Source organism: Danio aesculapii, chromosome 22, assembly GCF_903798145.1.
Source record: "Danio aesculapii chromosome 22, fDanAes4.1, whole genome shotgun sequence".
NCBI lineage: Eukaryota > Metazoa > Chordata > Actinopteri > Cypriniformes > Danionidae > Danio > Danio aesculapii.
Genome location: NC_079456.1, coordinates 3047097 through 3069749, shown reverse-complemented (window position 1 = coordinate 3069749; position 22653 = coordinate 3047097). Strand labels below are relative to the sequence as shown.

At 37.8% G+C, this 22653-nt stretch overlaps 2 protein-coding genes across 3 annotated transcripts in view; both read right to left on the bottom strand.

Annotated features, from left to right (window-relative positions):
* The window catches only part of LOC130215590 (gastrula zinc finger protein XlCGF7.1-like), a 108411-nt gene extending 96189 nt beyond the window's left edge, over positions 1–12222 (bottom strand). For both annotated transcript variants that reach the window (XM_056447433.1, XM_056447434.1), the window contains exon 1: positions 11994–12222. In XM_056447433.1, the coding sequence (XP_056303408.1) occupies positions 11994–12048 (55 nt within the window). In that variant the 5' untranslated portion in view covers positions 12049–12222. The remainder of the gene's footprint in view (positions 1–11993) is intronic.
* Positions 12223–14922: 2700 nt separating this feature from the next.
* Positions 14923–21014, bottom strand: LOC130215593 (zinc finger protein 501-like). Its single transcript, XM_056447437.1, has 4 exons — positions 20840–21014; positions 20402–20550; positions 19054–19401; positions 14923–17541 (listed from the first exon to the last, which is right to left on the bottom strand). The coding sequence occupies exons 2-4, from the start codon at positions 20454–20456 to the stop codon at positions 16532–16534; spliced, it is 1413 nt and encodes a 470-aa protein (XP_056303412.1). The 5' UTR covers positions 20457–20550; positions 20840–21014; the 3' UTR covers positions 14923–16531.
* Positions 21015–22653: the final 1639 nt, after the last annotated feature.

Genomic DNA, 22653 nt, shown 5'->3' with positions numbered 1-22653 from the left:
ATTTTCAAAGTGGGACTGATGTAAATTGTATTTTTTGGTATGAATATGAGGAGACGGTTTTACACTTATTTTGGCATTGTACATACTATTATGGGGTTTATACAACTTATGGGATTGGGAGTGTTTAAACCCTCTTTCATCGTTATGGGAAAATGTACTTTGTGGCTTTACTGTCTAATTAAGAGGAAATTAGTTTTTATTTAATTAATTAACTTCTATTGTTAACAAAATTTTACATTCATAAATGTAAATTTACTAATAGGAAACCAAATTGTAAGGTATTGATGACTGAAATAAACTTATATATTACCAGTATCAGAGACTCTCGAAATGAAAGTCAAACCCCACTATAAATATTTGTGAACTCTATAATGTTTTTACTTAATTATCTCATATGTACTTTATATATTTGTATTTTATTTACAATTACCCTCTGGCATCTATATTTTATTGTACTGTAAAATGTTAGATGTTGTTCTTTAAACAATTAATAAATAAAACTAACATGTAAAGAACTGAAACATGAACAAACTTTAACCTGAAGATCTGTAAACACACCCTGTTTGCTACAGACTGACTGTTTTGAAGACATTTTCAAACTTAAAAATTAGAAAATGTAATGGTTAGTGGGTTCTAATCCCGGCTGGCTCCATGTGTTGGTGTGGGTTTCCTCCGGGTGCTCCGGTTTCACCCACAAGTCCAAAGACATGCGCTATAGGTGAATTGGGTAAGATAAATTTTCTGTAGTGTATGGGTGTAATAAAAGAGTGTGTATGGATGTTTCCCAGTCATGGATTGCAGCTGGAAGAGCATCCACTGCGTAAAACATTTGCTGGATAAGTTGGCGGTTCATTCCCCTGTGGCGATTCCTGATAAATAATGGACTACGGAAATTAATGAATGTCAACAAAATTTTACATCCATAAATGTAAGTTTACCAATAAGAAGCCAAATTTTAAGGTATTGATGACTAAAAATATGCTTGTATATTACCAGTATCAGAGACTCTGTAAACAAAAAAGCCCTACTCACTTAAAAAAATATGTGAACCCTATAACGTATTTATTTAAATATTTCACATGTACACTTTAAACATTTGTATTTTATTCATAATTACCCCCTGGCATCTATATTTTTTTGTATTGGAAAATAGTTTTTTTTTAAATAATTAAAAACATTCAAAGCAGATGAACAAAATGAACTGGAACTTTAACCTGAAGATCTGTAAACACACCCTATTCGCTACAGACTGACTGTTTTGAAGACATTTGCAACTTTAAAATCAGAAAATGTAAGGAAGGGTTAGTGGGTTCGAGTCCAGGCAGGCTCCCTGTGTTGGTGTGGGTTTCCTCCGGGTGCTCCGGTTTCACCCACAAGTCCAAAGACATGCGCTAAAGGTAAATTGGGTAAGATGAATTGTCTGCAGTGTATGGGTGTAAATTAGTGTGTATGGATGTTTCCCAGTCATGGATTGCAGCTGGAAGAGCGGATTGCAGCTGGAAGAGCGGGTTGCAACTGGAAGAGCATCCACTGCGTAAAACATTTGCTGGATAAGTTGGCGGTGGATTCCCTGTGGCGACCCCTGATAAATAATGGACTACGCTAAACGGAAATTAATGAATGTCAACAAAATTTTACATCCATAAATGTAAGTTTACTAATAAGAAACCAAATTTTAAGGTATTGATGACTACAAATATGCTTGTATATTACCAGTACCAGACTCTGTAAACGAGAAAGCCCTACTCACTTAAAAATTTGTGAACCCTATAACGTATTTAATTAATTATCACATATGTACACTTTAAACATTTGTATGTTATTTATAATTACCCCCTGGCATCTATATTTTTTGTATTGGAATATAGTTCTTTAAAAAATAATTAAAAACATTCAAAGCAGATGAACAAAATGAACTGGAACTTTAACCTGAAGATCTGTAAACACACCCTATTCGCTACAGACTGACTGTTTTGAAGACATTTGCAACTTTAAAATCAGAAAATGTAATGGTTAGTGGGTTCGAGTCCCGGCTGGCTCCATGTGTTGGTGTGGGTTTCCTCCGGGTGCTCCGGTTTCACCCACAAATCCAAAGACATGAATTGGCTAAGCTAAATTGTCCGTAGTGTATGACTGTATGTCTTAACACCACAACAAATACATTTATATTTTCAGCGAGTAGTAGATAAAGTATGTTTACAAACTTGAGCAAACCTTACGAGCATTAATCAACCTGTAGTTTACGGGGCTCCTCGTCTGTTCGACCGATAGCAGTTTGCCTTTAGCTACCTCACCGTCCACTACATCGGACACGGCATACAAAGGAAGGAGAGGGTTGGCACAGTTTACGGACAACTACCAACATGAAACGAATCCTGCTGGATGTTAAATAGTTAATCTTGCTAACAAATGGATGGAATTAGCATATCCAATGTTGTTGGCTCACTGTAACCTAACGTTACATAGCAAACGCTTTGTGTAAGACAAATGTTCTGCAGAAATTCTGCATATTACAAGCGTTTAAATGCTGTTTTGTTTGGTCTAGGATTTACACATTCACCGAGCGAACAGTCTTTTGTCCAAATTTTGGCAAAGTTTACACTGGGGACGTCATCCGATATCCTGAGGCTGCCACGTTTCTGCGACCGCTAGCAAAACCGGAAAAAGCGATATATTGCTTCGAAGGGCACCTCCGGTGTTTAATCCCGCTTTAATAAAGATATATAAACTGTAAAGTGTGCTTTTATTGTTGTGTAAACACGAGAAAAAGCGTCAACGACTCACCTCAGCTCTGAAGACTCGACGCTGAATGAACGCCTCGGCGCTGACGTCATCACGTCGAAGCGAGCGCATTGGAGGATCGTAAAAACACGCTGTTGATGAAACTGTCTGCCTATCGCAAAATAAGAAAGCTGCCAAAATAAATATTATCATTATAATCATTACATTTAATTTATCAGATCCCTTTGGTACGCCTATGTAAGATTCCTAATAATTTAAGTATAGTTTGAGATATTTATGTTTTATTTTTTCTGATATATATTTATTTTTATTCAGTTTTCTTTAAGTAATTGTTTTTCTTTCATCTATTTTCTTCCATTTTTCATCTATTTTCATCTATTTTTCCCTATCCTTCATATCATTGTTACTAGATGAACAATGAATATGTATAATTTGTATTCAGGTCACACAATGTTAGCACAATTCAATGTTTTATGCATTCCCTGTTACTTAAGTTAATAAGAAAATGAATAGAAATAGAATATGAATACTTGACTCTTGATTAAAGAATTGACAAACTTCCAGTGAAATTAGCTAAAGTTCACAAACAAGCTCTATTGGCCTGGATGCTGGTATTCAAGCACAAATTTTCCCCAAAATAAGTATATTATTTGTAATAATAGACGTATTCAATATAAAAATAAATCTCTCTTCTTCCAAAAAATGGTATGAATATTATATTAGTTAGACAACTTCTAAATTTAAATGGTAATTTATTATCTTACAGTGAATTTTTAGATAAATTTGGTTTTCAAGTTACTCCAAAGGAATTTATTGGATGCCATATCTCAGCAGCTTCTTCATTTTATAAGAGAGTATGGAAATAAATCTTTAGAAGGGAAATATGTTAAAGAAAACCTGTTTTTTAGGAGATTTTGATATTAATAAACATAGTTATGCTAATAAATATATTAGAAATATTATAACAGGTGATACAGTTATATATAATAATGTAAAATGGAAGTATTGTATTCATGAATATAAATTGGAATAAAGCTTGGCGTTCTTATGAAATATATTGTAAAAATAACAAAGTAAAAGAAGTTGTATTTAAAGTTTTACATTGTACATATCCAGCTAAAGAGGTTTTAGAGATTTAATTTGGATATTGATTATTCCTGTGATCTTTGTTGCATGGAAAAGGAATGTATTGTCCATATGATTTGTGATTGTGTATATATTTTCTGGATGGATGTTGAAAATTTTCTTAGAAGGAAAACAAATATTGTATTTAAGTAAAATGTTGATATTTGCATTTATTATGTCAATATATATATAAAAAAAAAAGTACCTTTCTAACTTTTATTATTATGGGAAAGTTTCATATACATAAAAAATGGACTGGATCAAAGCTAAATTTTGTTCATTTCCTTCAGGAGACTAAGGACTACTGCACAAGTTTGGAGAATATTGTTAATAAATAAGCAAATATGACGTATTTATATAAGATTCTTAATTACTGAATGTTTTTTATACACTTTGGCATGTATTTTTGTACATTACTGTATAATTCTGTATTTGTTGTTAATAAAGTACGAAGAGTATGAATTCTTAAAACTTTTATTGTCGATATCAATCATTACGTTGTTGATAACTGAATAGCCACCAGTGAAAATGTAAAATTTTAATGTATAAAAAAAGTGCCAATGTTAATATTTGATATAATGAATGTGAGCACTAGCAGTGGTCGAATTGTAAAAAATAATTCAAAGGGGATAGTACGGGAGGGAGGGGGGTTGCTTGGTGTCCTGTACATTTTTAATTTGAGAAAATGCTTATTTAATGAACCACCAGCCATTAACAATCTTAAGCTTGTCATTTTTAAGAAAATCATGAAATTAAAAGGCAATTAATTAATCGGCAATGTAAGTCTTTGACTACCAGCAACTGTTGGACTGACTAAATTTAAATTTACCTTTTTACTTACAACACTTTGTTTACCTTATGGCCCAACTATATGAGCCTTATATAAACTGAAATAATAGCAGGAAGAATTTCTTACAATCAGATTAAATCAACATTAAATTCCTCTTGACACAACAAAGATGGCCAAAAAAAAAAAAAACAAAGTTAGCATTTAGATAAATTCACTGTTTATTTATAAATTGACTGTTTAACAAGGCTTTGGGATAAGAGGAAGACCCTCCTCTTATCCCTACTCCTTCAAGCTAAAGAGAATTTGGACACCCCTACCCCTTCATGTGAACTCGTGTCCTAATTCTCTTTAGCTTGAAGGCGTAGGGTTAAGGGGAAGGGCTAGATACCCCTTCAAACTGAGATTTTTTTTAGCACCACACTCGAAAGCAAGGGGTAAGAAAATTTTCCAGAATACACCAGCCACGGCAGGATAGCTGCAGCCGGAAGTCAGGAGATGCACAAATTAGTATTTTTGTCATTATTACGAACTTTTCCAACAAACAACCACATGTTTTCATATATTCATAACCGCGTTTTACCGTCATGCTGTTTACAAAAAAAAAAAAACCCCAGCTAAATTTGGCTATCCATAATAATAACTCCTGTACAGCATTCCCACAACACTCTGTCACTCGAATCCTCTGTCAGAAAAGTCTAGTGGCTGAGAATGAGTTTTTTACAGTGTCTGCTATATTGTTAATGTTGCTTTAGTGTGTTTACATAGATGAATATGGCCACTGTGTAAATGCACAGTACAGTTATTGTCTTATTACCACATTAGATTGTTGATAACAACATGATATAGTTGCCTTCTGAAGATAAATACCAAAAAACTAACACAACTGGAGTTGCACACAGCTCTGAGTATTATATAATGAAACTGTACCTTCCATCTTCCAGAAACTGGAATGATGAAAGCTTTCAGCTGTCCTTTATACAGAGTCAAACCCATTTTGATGAGCAAAAGGATTTTCCCCCTGGACACCAACTGCAGGTGCTACGTCAGGGGTGCCCAAACTTGGTCCTGGAGGGCTGGTGTCCTGCAAAATTTAGTTATAACCTCAATCAGACACACCTGGGCAAGCTAATCAAGCTCTTATTAGGCTTCCTTGAAACAACCATGCTGGTGTGTTGAGGCAAGTTGGAGCCAAAATCTGCAGGACACCGGCTCTCCAGGACTGAGTTTGGACACCCCCGAACTACATGATAATCACACCACTAGAGCAAGCTCCTGATTGGCTAATGTGGTGTGAATATTTGCCAAAGTTCCGATTTTCTAAAGCTGCGGTCACACTGGGCTTTTCCTCCCACAGACTTCCATTCATACGCACGCGAATTCGTCAGACCGGAAACGCAGGGTCATGCGTTAAGTTAAACAGGACCTCTCTGGACATAAATTTAAAACATGGACCGATCGCCCGCTTTTTTTAATGTCTAATCATCTTGTTTAATCCCGCCCCTTTTCGCAGCGCCGTACGACAGAATTTCACACACACAAAGCCCAGTGTGACTGCAGCTTAACTCGAACGAACACTTAATTCACACAGCCTCTTTCAAATGAATTTGCACCGCAGGATGTCTATTTGTGTCTTTGCATTGACTTAACATAAGTCACTCACACTTGTTGCTTTATCCACATCTGGTGTGAACACACCATAAGACGTCTCTTCAGGAGTGAAGCCTTCAAAAATGTTTTGCTGAACTGATCACATTCGTGTGTTTTCTCTGCAGTGTGGATCAGCATGTGTTGACGAAGGTGTGATGATTGTCTCTTACCACACAGAGTACGTGTACGGTTTCTCTCCAGTGTGAATCCTCTGATGTGATTTCAGGTTTTGTAACAGACTGAATCTCTTGTCACAGTGTGAACACGGGTAAGGTTTCTCTCCAGTGTGGATCCTCTGGTGTTGTTTCATGTCTCGAGCTCTAATAAAACATCTCCCACACTCAAAGCACTCATGCTCTTTAACACCAGCGTGGATCCTCTCATGGGCTCTTAAATTCGACCGATATCTAAAACTCTTTCCACACTCAGAGCATGAGTAAGGCTTCTCGTTTGTGTGAACTCCAAGATGGTTCTTCAGGTCTGAAGGCCTCAGAAGTGTTTTGCTGCATTGATCATATTTGTGTGGTTTCTCTCCCGTGTGGATCCTCATGTGATTCTTGAGATTGCCTTTATGCCTGAAACTTTTTCCACACTGAGTGCAGGTGACACCTTTTACAGCTGTTGTTTCAAATGCAAAACTATCTTTTCCTTCACTTTTGACATGATGTTTCTCCTCATCTTCACTCTCCTCCTCCTTCGCCATCACATCTGAAAACAAAGTAAATTAATTATATTTTAAGACGCTAGTTTGTAGCAGTTTGCTGACAGCAGTTAGCACTCTAACAGGGCTCAACAGTGTGATGAGTTCCCCAACACAGGTACTTGACTGGCCTGCCTGCAGTCCTGACCTGTCTCCAATAGAGAATGCGTGGCACATTTTGAAGAGCAAAATGCAAAAATGAAGACATTTCCCACCTTAAAACTTGTTTGCAGGAAGAATGGGACAAAATTACACCTGAAACACTTCACCAGTTGGTGTCGTCAGTCCCTCTTTTAAGCGTTGTGAAAAGGAATTGCAACATTACAAAGTGCTAAATGCTTTACTGGTCCAACATTTTTTTAATGTGTTGCAAGAACTAAAATTGGGATATGTGATTGTTTAAACAATAAATAATAATTATATATATATATATATATATATATATATATATATATATATATATATATATATATATATATATATATATATATATATATATATATATATATATATAAATATAAATATAAATATAAATCAAAAGGAATGAATGACACATTCCTATAAACACCAGGGGTTTTCTAACTGTAGGGCGTGCCCCACCAGGCGAGCGCCAACATCTATACGCTTATTTCACGCGGCTGCCATTTTAAAGAACCAAAGTGAGGCTGTGGTGGGAAGAAACCCAGAAGTATAGGACCAGCACTGTAAACATTGCAGTAACATGCTGTGGACTACAAACCTCCAGCTGTTGCTGCGATTTCAAAATACAGATATGGTGTAAACATCACTTTAATATCATTCAGTAAGTTTAATTTAAACAATTAAAAGCAATTTAGCATCAAACAACATCACAATCTCTGTAAGAGTAACGTTAATATGCTTAAGTGTCCTCCTAGGCTTCAGTTCATGGCAGCAGTTAAGCACCATGGGGACGCTTTCCTGCTTCAGCCTATGTAACCCGGTGAGTGATAAAACACTGCAGTCCTCTGTAGCACCCCCTCGTGTTGACTAGTGTTGTCCCGGTACTGAAGTTATAAAACCGTCCATTTCCTGCTAACATTTAAGCGCCGCTGAGTGCGTTCATAAACAGCACTGATTTACCATAGTATTCACCAGTGCTCATCAGTTTACCGCTCTTCACCCAGTGCAAACACAGATACACAGACTGTAGTGCGAAGCAGCCGTGAAGATCAGTCGAGTCAAGCAGATCGCTCGTCTGTGTTTGTACTCGGTAAACAGCGGAGGGTGAACTGATGACCTTCTCGGCCAACCACAGTCATTCCTGTCGCGCATGTGAAACAATGGCAAATCAGCGCTGCTTTAAGAACGCCCTCAACAGTGCTTTAATGTCCACGGGAAATTGACGTTTTTTCTTTTAATTCAGTATCGTGACGAGTCTAATATAGTGAAAGAATCAGTTCATTAACTCGAGTTTGATAAATGGCATCTAAAACGTGTGTTTGGGAAATAAAAGATTAGCTAACTAGTGCCATTTCCCTTAACTTGAAAATGAGCTCTGATATCCCTTTTATTTCCACCATTCATTCAGAACGGACCTTCGGGTCACTCGAAAGGCAGTGAAATGATAAATTTGTGTCACTTTCTCTTCACTGATAAGATATACAGCCAGGTACACAACGTTCCTTTGTTACTCCCAACGATACTTTCGGGTTTCTTCCCACCGCAGCCTCGATTTCGCTTTTAAAAATGGCGGCCGGGTGAAATCAGTCTATTAAGGAGGGTGCAAGACATTAGGGCGTTCACTCGAGTAAATTATGATGCCGATTTTTATGCGTTCACTAGAGGGAATAATATGATTAACGTTAGCTCCACAGCTAACTATCAGGCACTTGTAGAGTTAATGCGTTCCAGTAAAATGTATACAAATAAAATGGAGCAGGTGCTTTTTAAAACTAATGACGGTGAATGAATGAAAGTCAAACTGGTGAGCCTGACGAAAAAGTGCACGTCTGAATCAAATCAGCAGGATGCCCACTTACTTTGAGGACTACTGACTACGTTTACATGGACATCAGTAATAGTTAATTTCCTTAATCTGAATAAGACAATAATATAAATACGTGAAGTGCTTTTTGAATGTTGCATCACCAGGCTCTTCATGTTTCCTACAGTCGACTTTAAGTGCAGTTCGACAGTTCCACTTTCACTCATGAACATTTCATTCAAGCCCCCATGACAAACTGGGGTATTAGACACAAATTATTGATACCGCACGTCGAATTGAAAGAAAAAACTTCCGCATTTTGTGATGCGTGTGTGTGCGGTCCTTTACTGACAGCCGCGTATGTGGATCTTGTCACAAAATATGGCGAAAAGTCCTACATGATGGTAATAGTTTGAGTGTGGTGTTTACTTCAATGATGCCACTAATATCTGCATACTCCACATGTCTTAATTCCATTTCTGTTTAGTTCAGTTCTGACTTTAGTCGGATAAAGCTGCGGTCACACTGGGCTTTTCCTCCCATAGACTTCCATTCATAAGCACGAGAATGCGTCAGACCGGAAACGCAGGGTCATGCGTCAAGTTTCGTATGTCGCTTCGGTGCAAAGTTCAAGCTTGGTGAACTCTGACCTGCAAAATCGCATCACTTGACTGCGTGAGACCAATCGAGGATCAAAATATGATCTCTCTGAACAGAAATTTAAAACATGGAGCAATCGCTCGCTTTTTTTAATGTCTAATCATCTTGTTTAATCCCGCCCCTTTTCGCAGCGCCGCACGACAAAATTTCGCACACACAAAGCCCAGTGTGACCAAAGCTTTAAGGTCATCAAAAATCTGTGACTCTCAATCAGAGTATTGTCTAAATCGTATTAAAGTATTGTTGCCCATGTAAACATACTCAATGTTCGCCTCAACCACACCGTCAGGTCTCTGCGAACTTTGCTTTGCAAAGCAGCATTTTCTGTATGTACTGTACGTACATCAAAAGCAAGTATGCTATGGCTCACGCTTTTAGACAGTGGAAGATGATTTACGATTAGTCGTGTCAGAAATCCAAGCACAGATTGGCATGTTGTCCTCAAAGAAACAGGCTCCGCCATCACACTGAATCAGGTAAGGTATTTATGTCTCAATGTAATGCTACGCATTTTAAACGCAGCAAGTAATTTGTGAATGATGTTTACACATACATTATAATTTTGGCTAGAGGGAGGGGTGCGAGTGAAATTGGACAAACTTTAGGGGCTTGTGTCATAAAAGTTTGAAAACCCCTGAAGTACACTATAAAATGGTATTAAATTTGTCTCTTTGATATTGATATTTTATAGCCTGTTTTCACCGAGCGGTACAGTGTGATTCAGTGCAGTACGGTACACATTTATATCAGTTTCCACTGTCTGAAGTGCCAGTTTTTGGTACCCTTTGACAAGGCTATCTAGCACAATAGTACGATACTAAAGGGTGGAGCTAGACTGGTTTGCAACAAGTTTTAATTCAGTCTGAATAAGACACTATAATAATACAATGACGGTGCGCAACAATGAACCACAGTCATCCTCAGCTTAAACAACGCTTGTCTTCTAGTGACAAACAGCCACAAGCCAAGAAGAAGAGGATCTGCTGTGTGTCCTTTATTGTTGTTTATGGAGCCATTGTTTACATTTGAAATAATAAACTTGAGTTCACAAATTGTGCAATGTGTGAACAGCGTGCATGTTCTTCATGAAAGAATGACGATGACTGTAAATGTCTGCCGTACACCACACCTATAGAGTAGATACTGTTGGCAGTGAAAACCCAAGCTGATCAGGGTGACCCATACCGAACTGTACTGAACTGCTCAGTGGAAATGAGGCATTAGTCTTTGTGACTTTATGGATTTTACATAAACACAATATATTTTATCAACTGCACAATGATCCTAAATATTACAACCTGGAAGGTGCGGATCTTTAGATGATCTACTTACGGTGATATTTATTGCGGTGTATTCGCAGAGCAGATGATTGTATGTATCTCTTCCCACATTCAGTGCAGTTAAATGGTGTATTTCCAGTGTGCATCCTCTCGTGTGCTTTCACGTATCCGGAATCATTGAATCCCTTGTCGCAGTATGAACACTTGTAAGGTTTCTCTCCGGTGTGGACCATCATGTGACGAGTGAGATCACATTTACGCCTGAAAAACTTTCCACACAGAGTACAGGTGAAACCATTTACGGCTGTTGGTTCCATTAAAAAACTATGTTCAGTCTCTGACTGGGTTTTTCCTTCACTTCTGACATGATGTTTCTCCTCATCTTCACTCAGTTCTTCAGTCTTCACCGCTACCATCAGATCTGAAAATTAAGTAAATAAGTACAATTTTAAGAGGCTAGTTTTGCTAACAGCAGATGGTGCTCTAGCAGGGCTCGACAGTTTAAGCAATTCTGACTAAAATAAATGTGTACATAAAATGTGTTCAGGAGAATATATGTGAAGTAAATCTTAAAAAAATAAACAAAACCTGATCAATAAATGAGAACTAGGCTATAATTGGTTATTAATGCTGCAAAACAATTCTAGCTGAACTTCAGCTGTGATATTGTGAACCGTCTGATACACACAACATGAGTGCTTATAAACTTCAATGTGATAAAAGTGCTGGATCTGTTTAGGAATATATTGTGACAGGGCTTTGTGTCAGCAAATCTCAAAAGACTTAAAATAATTTTTAAAAGAACGTTAATAAAACAGTGTAAATCATATTTTTCAGTCAATTTTAAAAAATCTAGATCAATAATTAGTGCAAGCGCTAATTTGCAATCTATTACTTTGTGTAACTTACCGAACACTATATAATATACATGTAAATATATATGGCAAAAATTAATACTTGAAGGAAAATTGAGGATGAATTACATTTTAAACACAAATCGTAAACAATAAAAAATAATAAGAAAAAGACAGATGAACTGCTTACCATTTTACAACCTTACTGTTCTTCACCCTCATTATTAAAGAGTAATGAATAAACACAAACCTATGAGTTCTTCAGTCTCTTCCTCTTTAATTCTGCAGGATTCTGGATCACTCATCTTCTCACTGTCCTTCAATAAACTCTGTCTTTGCAGATTTCTCTTCTTCCTGATGGTCTGATGCTCGTCTTCACTTGTAGACTGATGGGAATATTCCAGTATTTACAGCTGAAATGAAGGAAGACGAGCTGCAAAAGAAGAAACAGACAAAACTGCTTAATTTACACTGATTGATTAAATAAATTATATTATGATAGTTTTATCTTGTAGACAATACAACAGGTAAATACGTAATTTCCTCAGGTCTGTTTAAACTAACACAATTAACATTTATAGATCTGAAGACATCAATATAATGAGGTGAAAAGAGGAATTGTTGACATGAAATAAAGAGGATTTTAGCAGCACTTTATACTGAGTGTTTGCAGCATAAATTAATCTTGTTTACCAACTGTTTTAATTTTCAGAAATCTATATAGGCCTACAGTTTAAATACCTTATAACCATTTACCACGTATTTGCTACCAAATACACATAGTATGTAAAGTAACAAACAGTTACTTTTAGTAAGTTACGTTAACACTATTTACTATATTCATTAAGTTAGATATTATGAGCACCACAAATCATGTTGTCAGTGACAAACATCATATATCTGCAGCACTAAATCCAATTTACATTTACAGATTACACTATGCGACATTATTAATCCAGAAGATAAAGAAGGGACACACTTAAGATACACAGAAAAACACAAATTCACTCATATTGTCCTCTCAGAGCTCCTCTCTGCCTGCTGTATTGTTTTGGTCAGCAGACACACAGATAGAGGTGAACTCAATGCAGAAACTAGTCGCAGATTGTCGCTTTAATAAACTGTAAAGTGTGTTTTATTGTTGTGTAAACACGAGAAAAAGCGTCAACGACTCACCTCATCTCTGAAGACTCGACGCTGAATGAACGCGTCAGCGCTGACGTCATCAAGCTGAAGCGAGCCCATTGGACGATCGTAAAAAAACCGCGCCAACTGTTGATATATGGCAAGCTGTTTTAGCATTTATTCATTCTCAGGATATGAATTCTTGAAATAAACAATTTTATTGTCGATATCGATAATTGAGTAATAATTGAGATAACTGAATTGCTACTAGTGAAAATGTGACATTTTAATGTATAAATTCCTGATATAATGAATGTGATTATTCCTAGTAAAGTAAACCTGTTGAAAAAAAAACTGTATATGCTGATAAGGTATGTTTAAATGCTGGTCTTGCTGGTTTTAATGCTGGTCTGGATCAAACATCAAAGTATGTACCAACTGCTGAAATATTCTAACAGTAGTTACTTGTATGCTTTACTACAGAGATTCTCAACCTTTTACACTTCGAGGCCCACTTCTTTCACCAAATCTTTATAGGCCCACCTGTCTGACATTCTCTAAAATGTTAGTATGAAATGTAATTCAATATTAAAACTATATATACATACTTTTATTCAGGGCTTGACATTAATACCTGCCAAATAGTAGATTTCGGGTAGATTTCAACTATGGCGGGGTAGACAAGCGCTCTCACTAGCCACTTTGGCTGGTTGAAAGTAATTTTTAAATTGCCAGTGCTGGGTAGTCACTAAAGATTAGAGTTATAATTTATGATCACTTGTGCATATGCGTGCAAATGATCTCAGAATTGAGAAGCAGCACGACTAACTGTAAAAATACTGTTTAAAACTGTTAAAGTGATCACGCGCACGGTGAGACACAGGCGTGCTCCTGTTACCTTGTACGAAGCAACCGTGCCTGGAAACGCAACTGGTGCAATCAGTTCTCTTTGAAATAAACTGGACAATAAGTGATGCTCGTGCACCCACAGTCCTGCTTCTTTTAAGAGCTACAGATTTATACGCAACAGTGGTTGCTGCTTTCGTTTTAACCAGGGGTGTAGTGGACATTTTAATAGTGTATGTGTGTGGGGGGTGGGGGGTTTGGACAGCTGTATGAAATCCAAAAGTTTACATTCCTAATCACCCGTTTCTAAATGGTCTGTCTCAAAAAGTGAGGGGGACATACCCCCCCCCCCCCCCCCCCGGTTGCTAGCCTCTGGTTTTAACCATTCTTTGAACAGATTATTAATGGGTTAAACGTTAACTGTGATCATGCGCGTGATCATCCTTTCATTATCGCACACGGTACTGTTCACCTGCTCTCTTGCTCACAGTTGTTTTTAATATGGTTTAATTATCACCCTTTGCAATTGCTTTAAAACGAGATTAACTCTCCATTTATGTATAGTTAACTGGTGATATGGAATGGATGTAGATATCCTACATGTGAACATGACACAGAATTGTGAAGAATAGTGAAAATGATGATTGGCTAGTAATGTTGAAAAACTACTAGCCATAGTGGCTGGTGATCAAAAAAGTTATTGTCAAACCCGGTGTATATATATATTCACACACTGAATCTATGCATGTTCTTTGGACCTGTGTATGTTATATATATATATATATATATATATATATATATAGAGAGAGAGAGAGAGAGAGAGAGAGAGAGAGAGAGAGAGATAGAGTAAAGCTGCGGTCACATTGGGCTTTGTGTGTGCGAAATTTTGTCGTGAGGCGCTGCGAAAAGGGGCGGGATTAAACAAGCTTATTTGACATTTTAAAAAAGCAAGCGATTGCTCCATGTTTTAAATTTCTGTCCAGAGAGGTCATGTTTTGATCCTCGATGGTCTCACGCAGCCAAGTGATGCGATTTCGCAGGTCAGAGTTCACCAAGCTTGAACTTTGCACCCCAGCAACCGGCGAAATTTGACGCATGACCCTGCGTTTCCGGTCTGACGCATTCGCGTGCGTATGAATGGAAGTCTATGGGAGGAAAAGCCCAGTGTGAACGCAGCTTAACACGGGGAGCGACAGAGACAACTGAAGTTTAGGATCCACTTGCAGGTTTATTCGAAGTCAGGGAATCAATGGTCAACACAGGTGCAAACAGATGTATAAAGGCAATCCAGAACCGTGGTCAAATACAGGCAAGAGGTCGGACAGGCGGCAGACAATGAGAAATGTAAACAAGGGCTAAGGGAAACGCGTTGTAATGTAACTTTACAGTTAAACAAGACTCGGCAATGAGAATGTGTGCTGTTTAAGTAGTGTCTGTAATCAGTCTTTGACAATGCTCAGGTGGTGCGAGTGTAATCAGTAGAGACTTGGAGCAGGTGTGAGTACGTGTGTGGCATGACTGAATATGTAGTCCATTAATGGAGGAATTGTAGTCCATGTGTGTTTGTGTGTGAGATCCAGCGATCTGGGAGTTATGATCGCTGATGATCGTGACAGATATTTTTTTAACAAACACTGATCCAAAGAGAACCACAGGTCAACAAGGAGATTGCAAAAGATCAGATTCTGCTTTAAACTGGACTGACTGAATATCTACTATTAAATATCTACTATTCATAAATCTACAGACAAATGTTAAATACAGTAAAACACCCTGAATCTGTTGAAATGGGTCTATCTTGAGTTTGCAGCTGGATATTATTGGGAGATTGCTCATCACCGATGGGAACAGTAAACAGCTCCGAGTTTATTTTCCATACTATGGCAGAAACACCATTGAGCCTCGCGAGATCCTTCTGTATGGGCGCGTGTCCATTATAAAACACTCACAGGACATTAATTTGGACAGCTATGGGGATATATTATTCACACAAAAATACACAAGAGACTCACTTTCACCTCACACATAGATTGTGAATGAAGGACTTTTGTGTACTAGTTGCAAACGCATAAATGATGACACCTACCAACCAACAAACTCCCCGGTCTGTAACAACATTATCAATATAAACACCAGTCTGTGCTACAAATATGGTTACAAACCCCTGGCGCACTGGATTATGTAAAGACTGCAATTGCGAGGGATACCAAGGCCCAATCCCAATTCTATTTTTTTACCCCTAAGAAACGGGAAAGCACTACAACACCTGCACACGGTATACTAGTAACTTTAGGGCAGGTGTGTTGTAGGAAGTTGGAACTAAACTATACAGGACACCGGCCCTCCCGGACAGAGTTTGGACACCCCTGCCCCATGCCTTCAAGATAAAGAGAATTGGGACACCCCACACCCTTCAGGTGAACGTGCAAAACAAGGGGTAGGGGTTAGGGGTAGGGTTAAGGGGTAGAATTGGGATTGGGCCTAACATGTTCATGTATCAGGCCATGATTTGTACAGATGAAGAAAACAAGGCAGAGTAACGATTGCGCAGTGTACCGTAAGTCACGGTATTCACAGTAAGTGTGCGAGGAGTTATATGCTGTATTCCAGACTACTCAAATCAAGAGTTTTCCTGCTTCTTAATTGAAAATAAGGTCTAGGACGCTGCTAGAAGTTGGACATCCGACTTGTGTTGGATCTTCAGATCTGAATGACTCAAAAAGGAAATGCCGCATTGGTCCCATTGGGTGGTTTCTTTCAATTGTGGACCTTCATGTGTTTAAAAAGGTCTGATAATTCTATGAAACTCCTCCCACACTATGTACACGTGTACGGTTTCTCTCCAGTGTGAGTCCTCTCATGTGCTTTCAGGTATTCTAAACGGCCGAATCTCTTGTCGCAGTGTGAACACTTGTACGGTTTCACTCCAGTGTGAATCACATGGTGCCTTTTCAAGTCTCCAGCTCTAATGAAAGTCTTCTTGCATGCAAAGCACACATACTCTCTCAGCCCGGTGTGGATCTTCTCATGTGCTCTTAAATGTGACTGATGTGTAAAACTCTTCCCACACTCAGAGCATGAATAAGGCTTCTCCGTTGTATGAAACCTAAGATGGCTCCTCAGCTCTGAAGGCCTCAAAAATGTTTTGCCGCATTGATCACATTGGTGCGGTTTCTCTCCAGTGTGGATCAGCATGTGTTGATTAAGGTGTGATGATTGACTGAAACTATTCCCACACTGATCACACGTGTACGGTTTCTCTCCAGTGTGAATCCTCTCATGTACTTTCAGATGTCCTGGATAATTGAATCTCTTGTCGCAGTGTGAACACTTGTACGGTTTCTCTCCAATGTGAGTCCTCTGGTGTCGTTTCAATTCTGTAGCTGTAATAAAAGTCCTCTCACACTCGCAAACAAACTCTCGCATACCAGTTTGGATCTGCTGATGTGCTTTTAAATGATGTTGATCTGTAAAACTCTCAGAGCATGAATAAGGCTTCTCCTTTGTATGAACTCTAAGATGAACCTTCAACTTTGAAGCCCTCAAGAATGTTTTGCCGCATTGATCACATTTGTGCGGTCTCTCTCCAGTGTGGATCTTCATGTGTTGATTAAGGTTTGATAATTGTCCGAAACTCTTCCCACACTGAGTACATGTGTACGGTCTCTCTCCAGTGTGAGTCCTCTCATGTAGCTTTAAACTTTGTTTATTTGCATAACTCTTTCCACACACAGAGCATGAATGTTGCTTCTCCTTTGCTTGAACGCTTCGATTGACCTTCTTGGCTTTGCTCAGTTCTTCACTCTCCCCCTCCTTCACAATTAGATCTGAACATGAAATAAAAAAGTAAATATTAACAGATATTCAATAATCATGGGCATCATTAAAGGATTAGTTCTGCTCAAACTTCTCGGAGAACAAAAATTAGGGTTAAAATTGTGCAGTACGAACTTTGTGAACCTTGTTGCAAGTGTTTTTAATTTAATCCTCGGTTTTTCCCATTGCCAAATGAACATGGAAAGAGTCTTGTTCAATTCTGACCAATGTGTTTGGGATATTTCTACAGGGAGAGCTTGAAATAAATAAAGATATCGAGGAAGGATGTTTAATCTTATTGCGTCAATTCTTTGACTAAAGCTCAGGGGAAAAACAGCATTCCATCTGTTTATATCATTTTTAATATTTATTAGTAGAGGATCATAATTTACTTTTGCTAACGTTGAAATTTCTTTTGAAATTTCAGGTTTCTGCACCTTGTTTATATACACTATGAACAGCAGCTACGCTAATTATTCTCTTTATTCTCCATTTCCACCTGGGGATACTCCTTCCGAGGCCCTCAGACTATGCAGAGTCACTGATTCGATCCAAGACCAACGACGAGATGATCCCAAGGTTTCCATATCCTGCACCGGGCCGTATCCTGAGCAGCTACTGTGATGGTCATGGAGGAGTGGAGAACATGAGACTGATTCCTGTGACGCTCCAGAGACAGACGAGTCTTCGCTGAGGCCAGCTTCCAGCCTCCGCCGCTGAGACTGCAGCTCTGCACAAGACGTTTGGCCAGCGGAGAAATTAAAATGGTCGTGCCCAACTGGGCCTGGTTTCTCTCAAGGTTTTTTTTCTTCACTTTCGCCATTAGTGAAGTTTTTTCCCTCTCCGCTGTCGCCACTGGCTTGTGTGGTTTAAGATCTGTAGTGCTGCACATCGTTGGATTTGCTCTTCAGTGTTTGGACTCTCAGTAGTGATTATTAAACCACACTGAACTGAGCTCAACTGAACTGAACTTAAACACTACAAACTGAACTACACTGTTCCTATTTACTGTGACCTTTTATGTGAAGCTGCTTTGAAACAATCTACATTGTAAAAGCGCTATACAAATAAAGGTGAATTGAATTGAATTGATAAATTTTTCAGTGATTTCTGATCCCATTTAAGATTAAATTTGTCTTTAATAGTTACTGGTGGCAATGCAGTGGCGCAGTTGTTAGCATGTTCGCCTCATAACAAGAAGGTCACTGGTTTGAGCCTTGGCTGGGTCAGTTGCCGTTTCTGAGTTTGCATGTTCTCCCCATGTTCCTGTGGGTTTCCTCCGGGTGCTCCGGTTTCCCCCACAAGTCCAAAGACACGTGGTATTGGGGAATTGGGTATGCTAAAATTGACCATAGTGTGTGTGTAAATGGGTGTGTATGGAAGGGCTGGAAGGGCATCATACTTACATATTTGATAATTGTGTAAACATCTCCACAATTCTATATAAATCTATATAATTTATCTCTACAATGACCCCGAGTAACACAACTTGAAATGGCTGGATCTGTAGATGATCTACTTACTGTGATTGCTTTTTCTGTGTTTTTGTAAGGAAGATGAATCCGTGAAACTCTTCCCACAATCAGTGCAGTGATGCGGTTTCTCTCCGGTGTGAGTCCTCTCGTGTGTTTTCAGTTGTCCCGAATAGCTGAATCTCTTCTCGCAGTGTGAACACTGGTAAGGTTTCTCTCCGGTGTGGATCCTCATGTGAATCTTGAGCGTGTATGTGTACTTGAAACTCTTTCCACACTGAGCGCAGATGAAACCAGCGCAGATGAAATCAGTCTGTGATTGACTTTCACTTTCACTTTTGACATGATGTTTCTCCTCATCTTCACTCAGTTCTTCACTCTCCTCCTTCACCACCACATCTGAAATTGAAGTAAATAAGTTAGATTTTAAGAGGCTAGTTTTTAACAGTTTATTAAAAGCAGACGGCGATGTAGCAAGGCTTGACAGTGCGAGCATTTCACTAGCATTCCATCTACATATATAAGTGTGCAAACTGTAATATACGTTTAGGAGTGGGTGTGCAAATAAAGGTGTTGAATCTTTTATAATACAAGAAAAATCAACTCCTGCTGCAGTTTCTAAGTGGTTTCATTCACATAATTCACAGTCGGGTAATTTATACAGTAAGTGACGAGTCAATGAGGTCACGCACAACAAAACAAAGCACAACTAAAATTTGCGTATTCATATTCCTTTCAGCTTAGTCCTTTTATTTATCAGGGGTCACCACAGAGGAATGAACCACCAACTTATCTGGCATGTGTTTTATGCAGCGGATGCCCTTCCAGCCACAAACCAGTTCTGGGAAACACCCATACACACACACAAACTACAGCCAATTTAGTTAATCAATTCACCTAAAGCGCATGTGTTTGGACTGTAGGGGAAACCGGAGCACTCAGAGGAAACCCACACCAACACGGGGACAACATGCAAACTCCACACAGAAATGCCAACTGACTCAGCCGGGACTTGAACAAGCGACCTTCTTATATTTCACTCATATTATTGTTCTTTGTCATTATAAGGTCACCAGGCAGTGGTGAGCCTGCATGTGATGTCCCTCTCAACACTGCGTTCAGCTTTAAATGTTGTTGTTGTTATTATTATTATTGGACATTTGTTTGGCATTACTGTGCTCATGTCAACAACCATGTTAGCAATTCTAAATGGAAATGGACATTGACATCAGTGCAAAACAGATGATGGGTTTTGCTACTGCTAATGATGATGAAATAGAATATAAATCAAGGGAGGCCAGATGTGTGTGTGTGTGTGTGTGTGTGTGTGTGTGTGTGTGTGTGATTAAATATACTGTTGTTCAGCCTCATTATTGAAAAGTAATGAATAAACACAAACCTATTAGTTCTTCAGTCTCTTCCTGTTTAATTCTGCAGGGTTCTGGATCACTCATCGTCTCACTGTCTTTCACTTTCACTTCTTCCTGATGGGAATATTTCAGTATTTATAGCTTCAAAGCAGGTGGAGCTTTATTGATTGTGGCAAGGCTTCAAACAAATAAAAAGATTTGCTTAATTTACACTCATTTATTAAATAAATCAATATGACAGTCAAAGCTTGTAGATAATAAAACAGTTGATTACTCAAGTCTGTTATGGATCTGAATACATCAGTATAATGAATGAATTAAAAAGATCTCGAGTAAAATATTTCAGCAGCTTTGATAATATTAATAAGCTGTCACACTATAAACAGCTAATCAGAATCAACAGCAGATCAGCTCATTTATACTGAGGATACATCTCTAAACGTTAAAAAAAATATGAAAGAACTTACGTTGAAAATAAGATCTTGTTTTCCTCTCAGAGCTGCTCTCTGCCTGCTGTATTGTTTTGGTCAGCAGACACACAGATAGAGGTGAACTCAATGCAGAAACTAGTCGCAGATTGTCGCTTTAATAAACTGTAAAGTGTGTTTTATTGTTGTGTAAACACGAGAAAAAGCGTCAACGACTCACCTCAGCTCTGAAGACTCGACGCTGAATGAACGCGTCAGTGCCGACGTCATCACGGCGAGGCGGGAACAACGGATCGTCAAAAACGAGTAGAGTCTAGATCGGATATGCGGCCAGCCCAGTACAATCTAATAATTTAAATATGAGATGGATCCCCTCAAATATGTCATTTTTTTGTTTAATGTATGTGTTCTGCATCACTAAGTTTTGTATTACTGTTACACATGTTCTCATATAATCCTGTATGCTTGTCAGTTATATGCTTCAATAAAAAAAAAATAATAATAAAATAAAATAAAATAAATAAATAAATAAATCAGTCGTCTGGGAAAAAAAAAAAAAAAAAAAAAAAAAAAAATATATATATATATATATATATATATATATATATATATATATATATATATATATATATATATATATATATGCGGCCGGCCGGAAGTGCGATACTCACATTAATTTAGCAGCAGTTTTTATGACACTGTGTATAACAATGATTAATATTTTTACAGTAATGTGACGGTTGGGGTGGGGGTATATGTTAAAAAATACAATTTATTGGGTGATTTAATAGATAACATAAATAATACTCGGTACAACTGCTGTTTTTACATTACTGTGACGGTTGGGTTTAGGGTTGGGGTGGCGGTAGACATTAATAAAATAAAATAAATGAGAAGTTTTATAAATAATAGAAATAATTATCATTAACTTCCGGCCGCAGACAAATCCGATCTATCAACAACCTCAAAAACGTCCCCAAAAGTTATATTCTTTGGTTACTCGCTGAATGTAGATCCTTCTCATTGTAAATGTATTATTAATTTATTGCTTTTTTGGCAAAATTTTAAATCAATAAATGTAAATTTTCAAAGAAACACCCTTACTTTTTGATCTTCAGAAAGGACTTTGATTTATATGTGAACTCTTTTTTTTAAAGATTTATTTTTGGCCTTTTTGCCTTTATTAGAAAGGACAGACTCCACACAGAAATGCCAACTAATCCAGCCGTGGCACGAACTAGTGACCTTCTTGCTGTGAGGTGAGCGCGCTACCTGCTACGCCACCGTGCTGCCCCAAACTTGTTTAATTTATTAATAAGCTTATTACAAATACATTTAAATCTAAAGTGGAGTCAGAATAAAACTGATCCATATAACCACCTCCATCTGAATAAAAAAGCCCATACTGAATGAAACTGATCTCTGTCTGAGAGGAGTGGGGTAAACCTTTATTTAAAACAAGTCAAACTCTTTAAGGTCAATGCATTACACTGATTACTTTACAGTTACATCATGATTTGCCACAGTTTTACTTTTAAAAGAACAATGGGGTCGTTCACTCGTGCTGCCAGCATTAACACACACATGTAAGAATAGTAGACTAATTAAAAACCAAGTATTTGGTATTATTTTACAACCCCTTATTCAAATGAGACTTATAAATGAAAGCCAGTCTACATAGCAAACAATCCAATTAGGTTTCTGCAGAGGGAGAGTATCATTAACAAATATCTTCACTTCTAAAATGTACTTTACAGGGCACAGATTATGCAAAACTCACATTTATAAGAGGTTTAAACACAGTCTGTGAATATATCCATCATTTTATATAATCACACTAGTCTGCAGAAACA

Coding starts and splice junctions, on each gene's coding strand:
- LOC130215593 (XM_056447437.1), bottom strand. CDS start 20,456: ATGAGTGATCCAGAACCCTGCAGAATTAAACAGGAAGAGACTGAAGAA. Junction 19,402..20,401: donor AGAGACTGAAGAACTAATAG/GTTTGTGTTTAT, acceptor CTTCAATTTCAG/ATGTGGTGGTGAAGGAGGAG. Junction 17,542..19,053: donor ACACAGAAAAAGCAATCACA/GTAAGTAGATCA, acceptor TTTCATGTTCAG/ATCTAATTGTGAAGGAGGGG.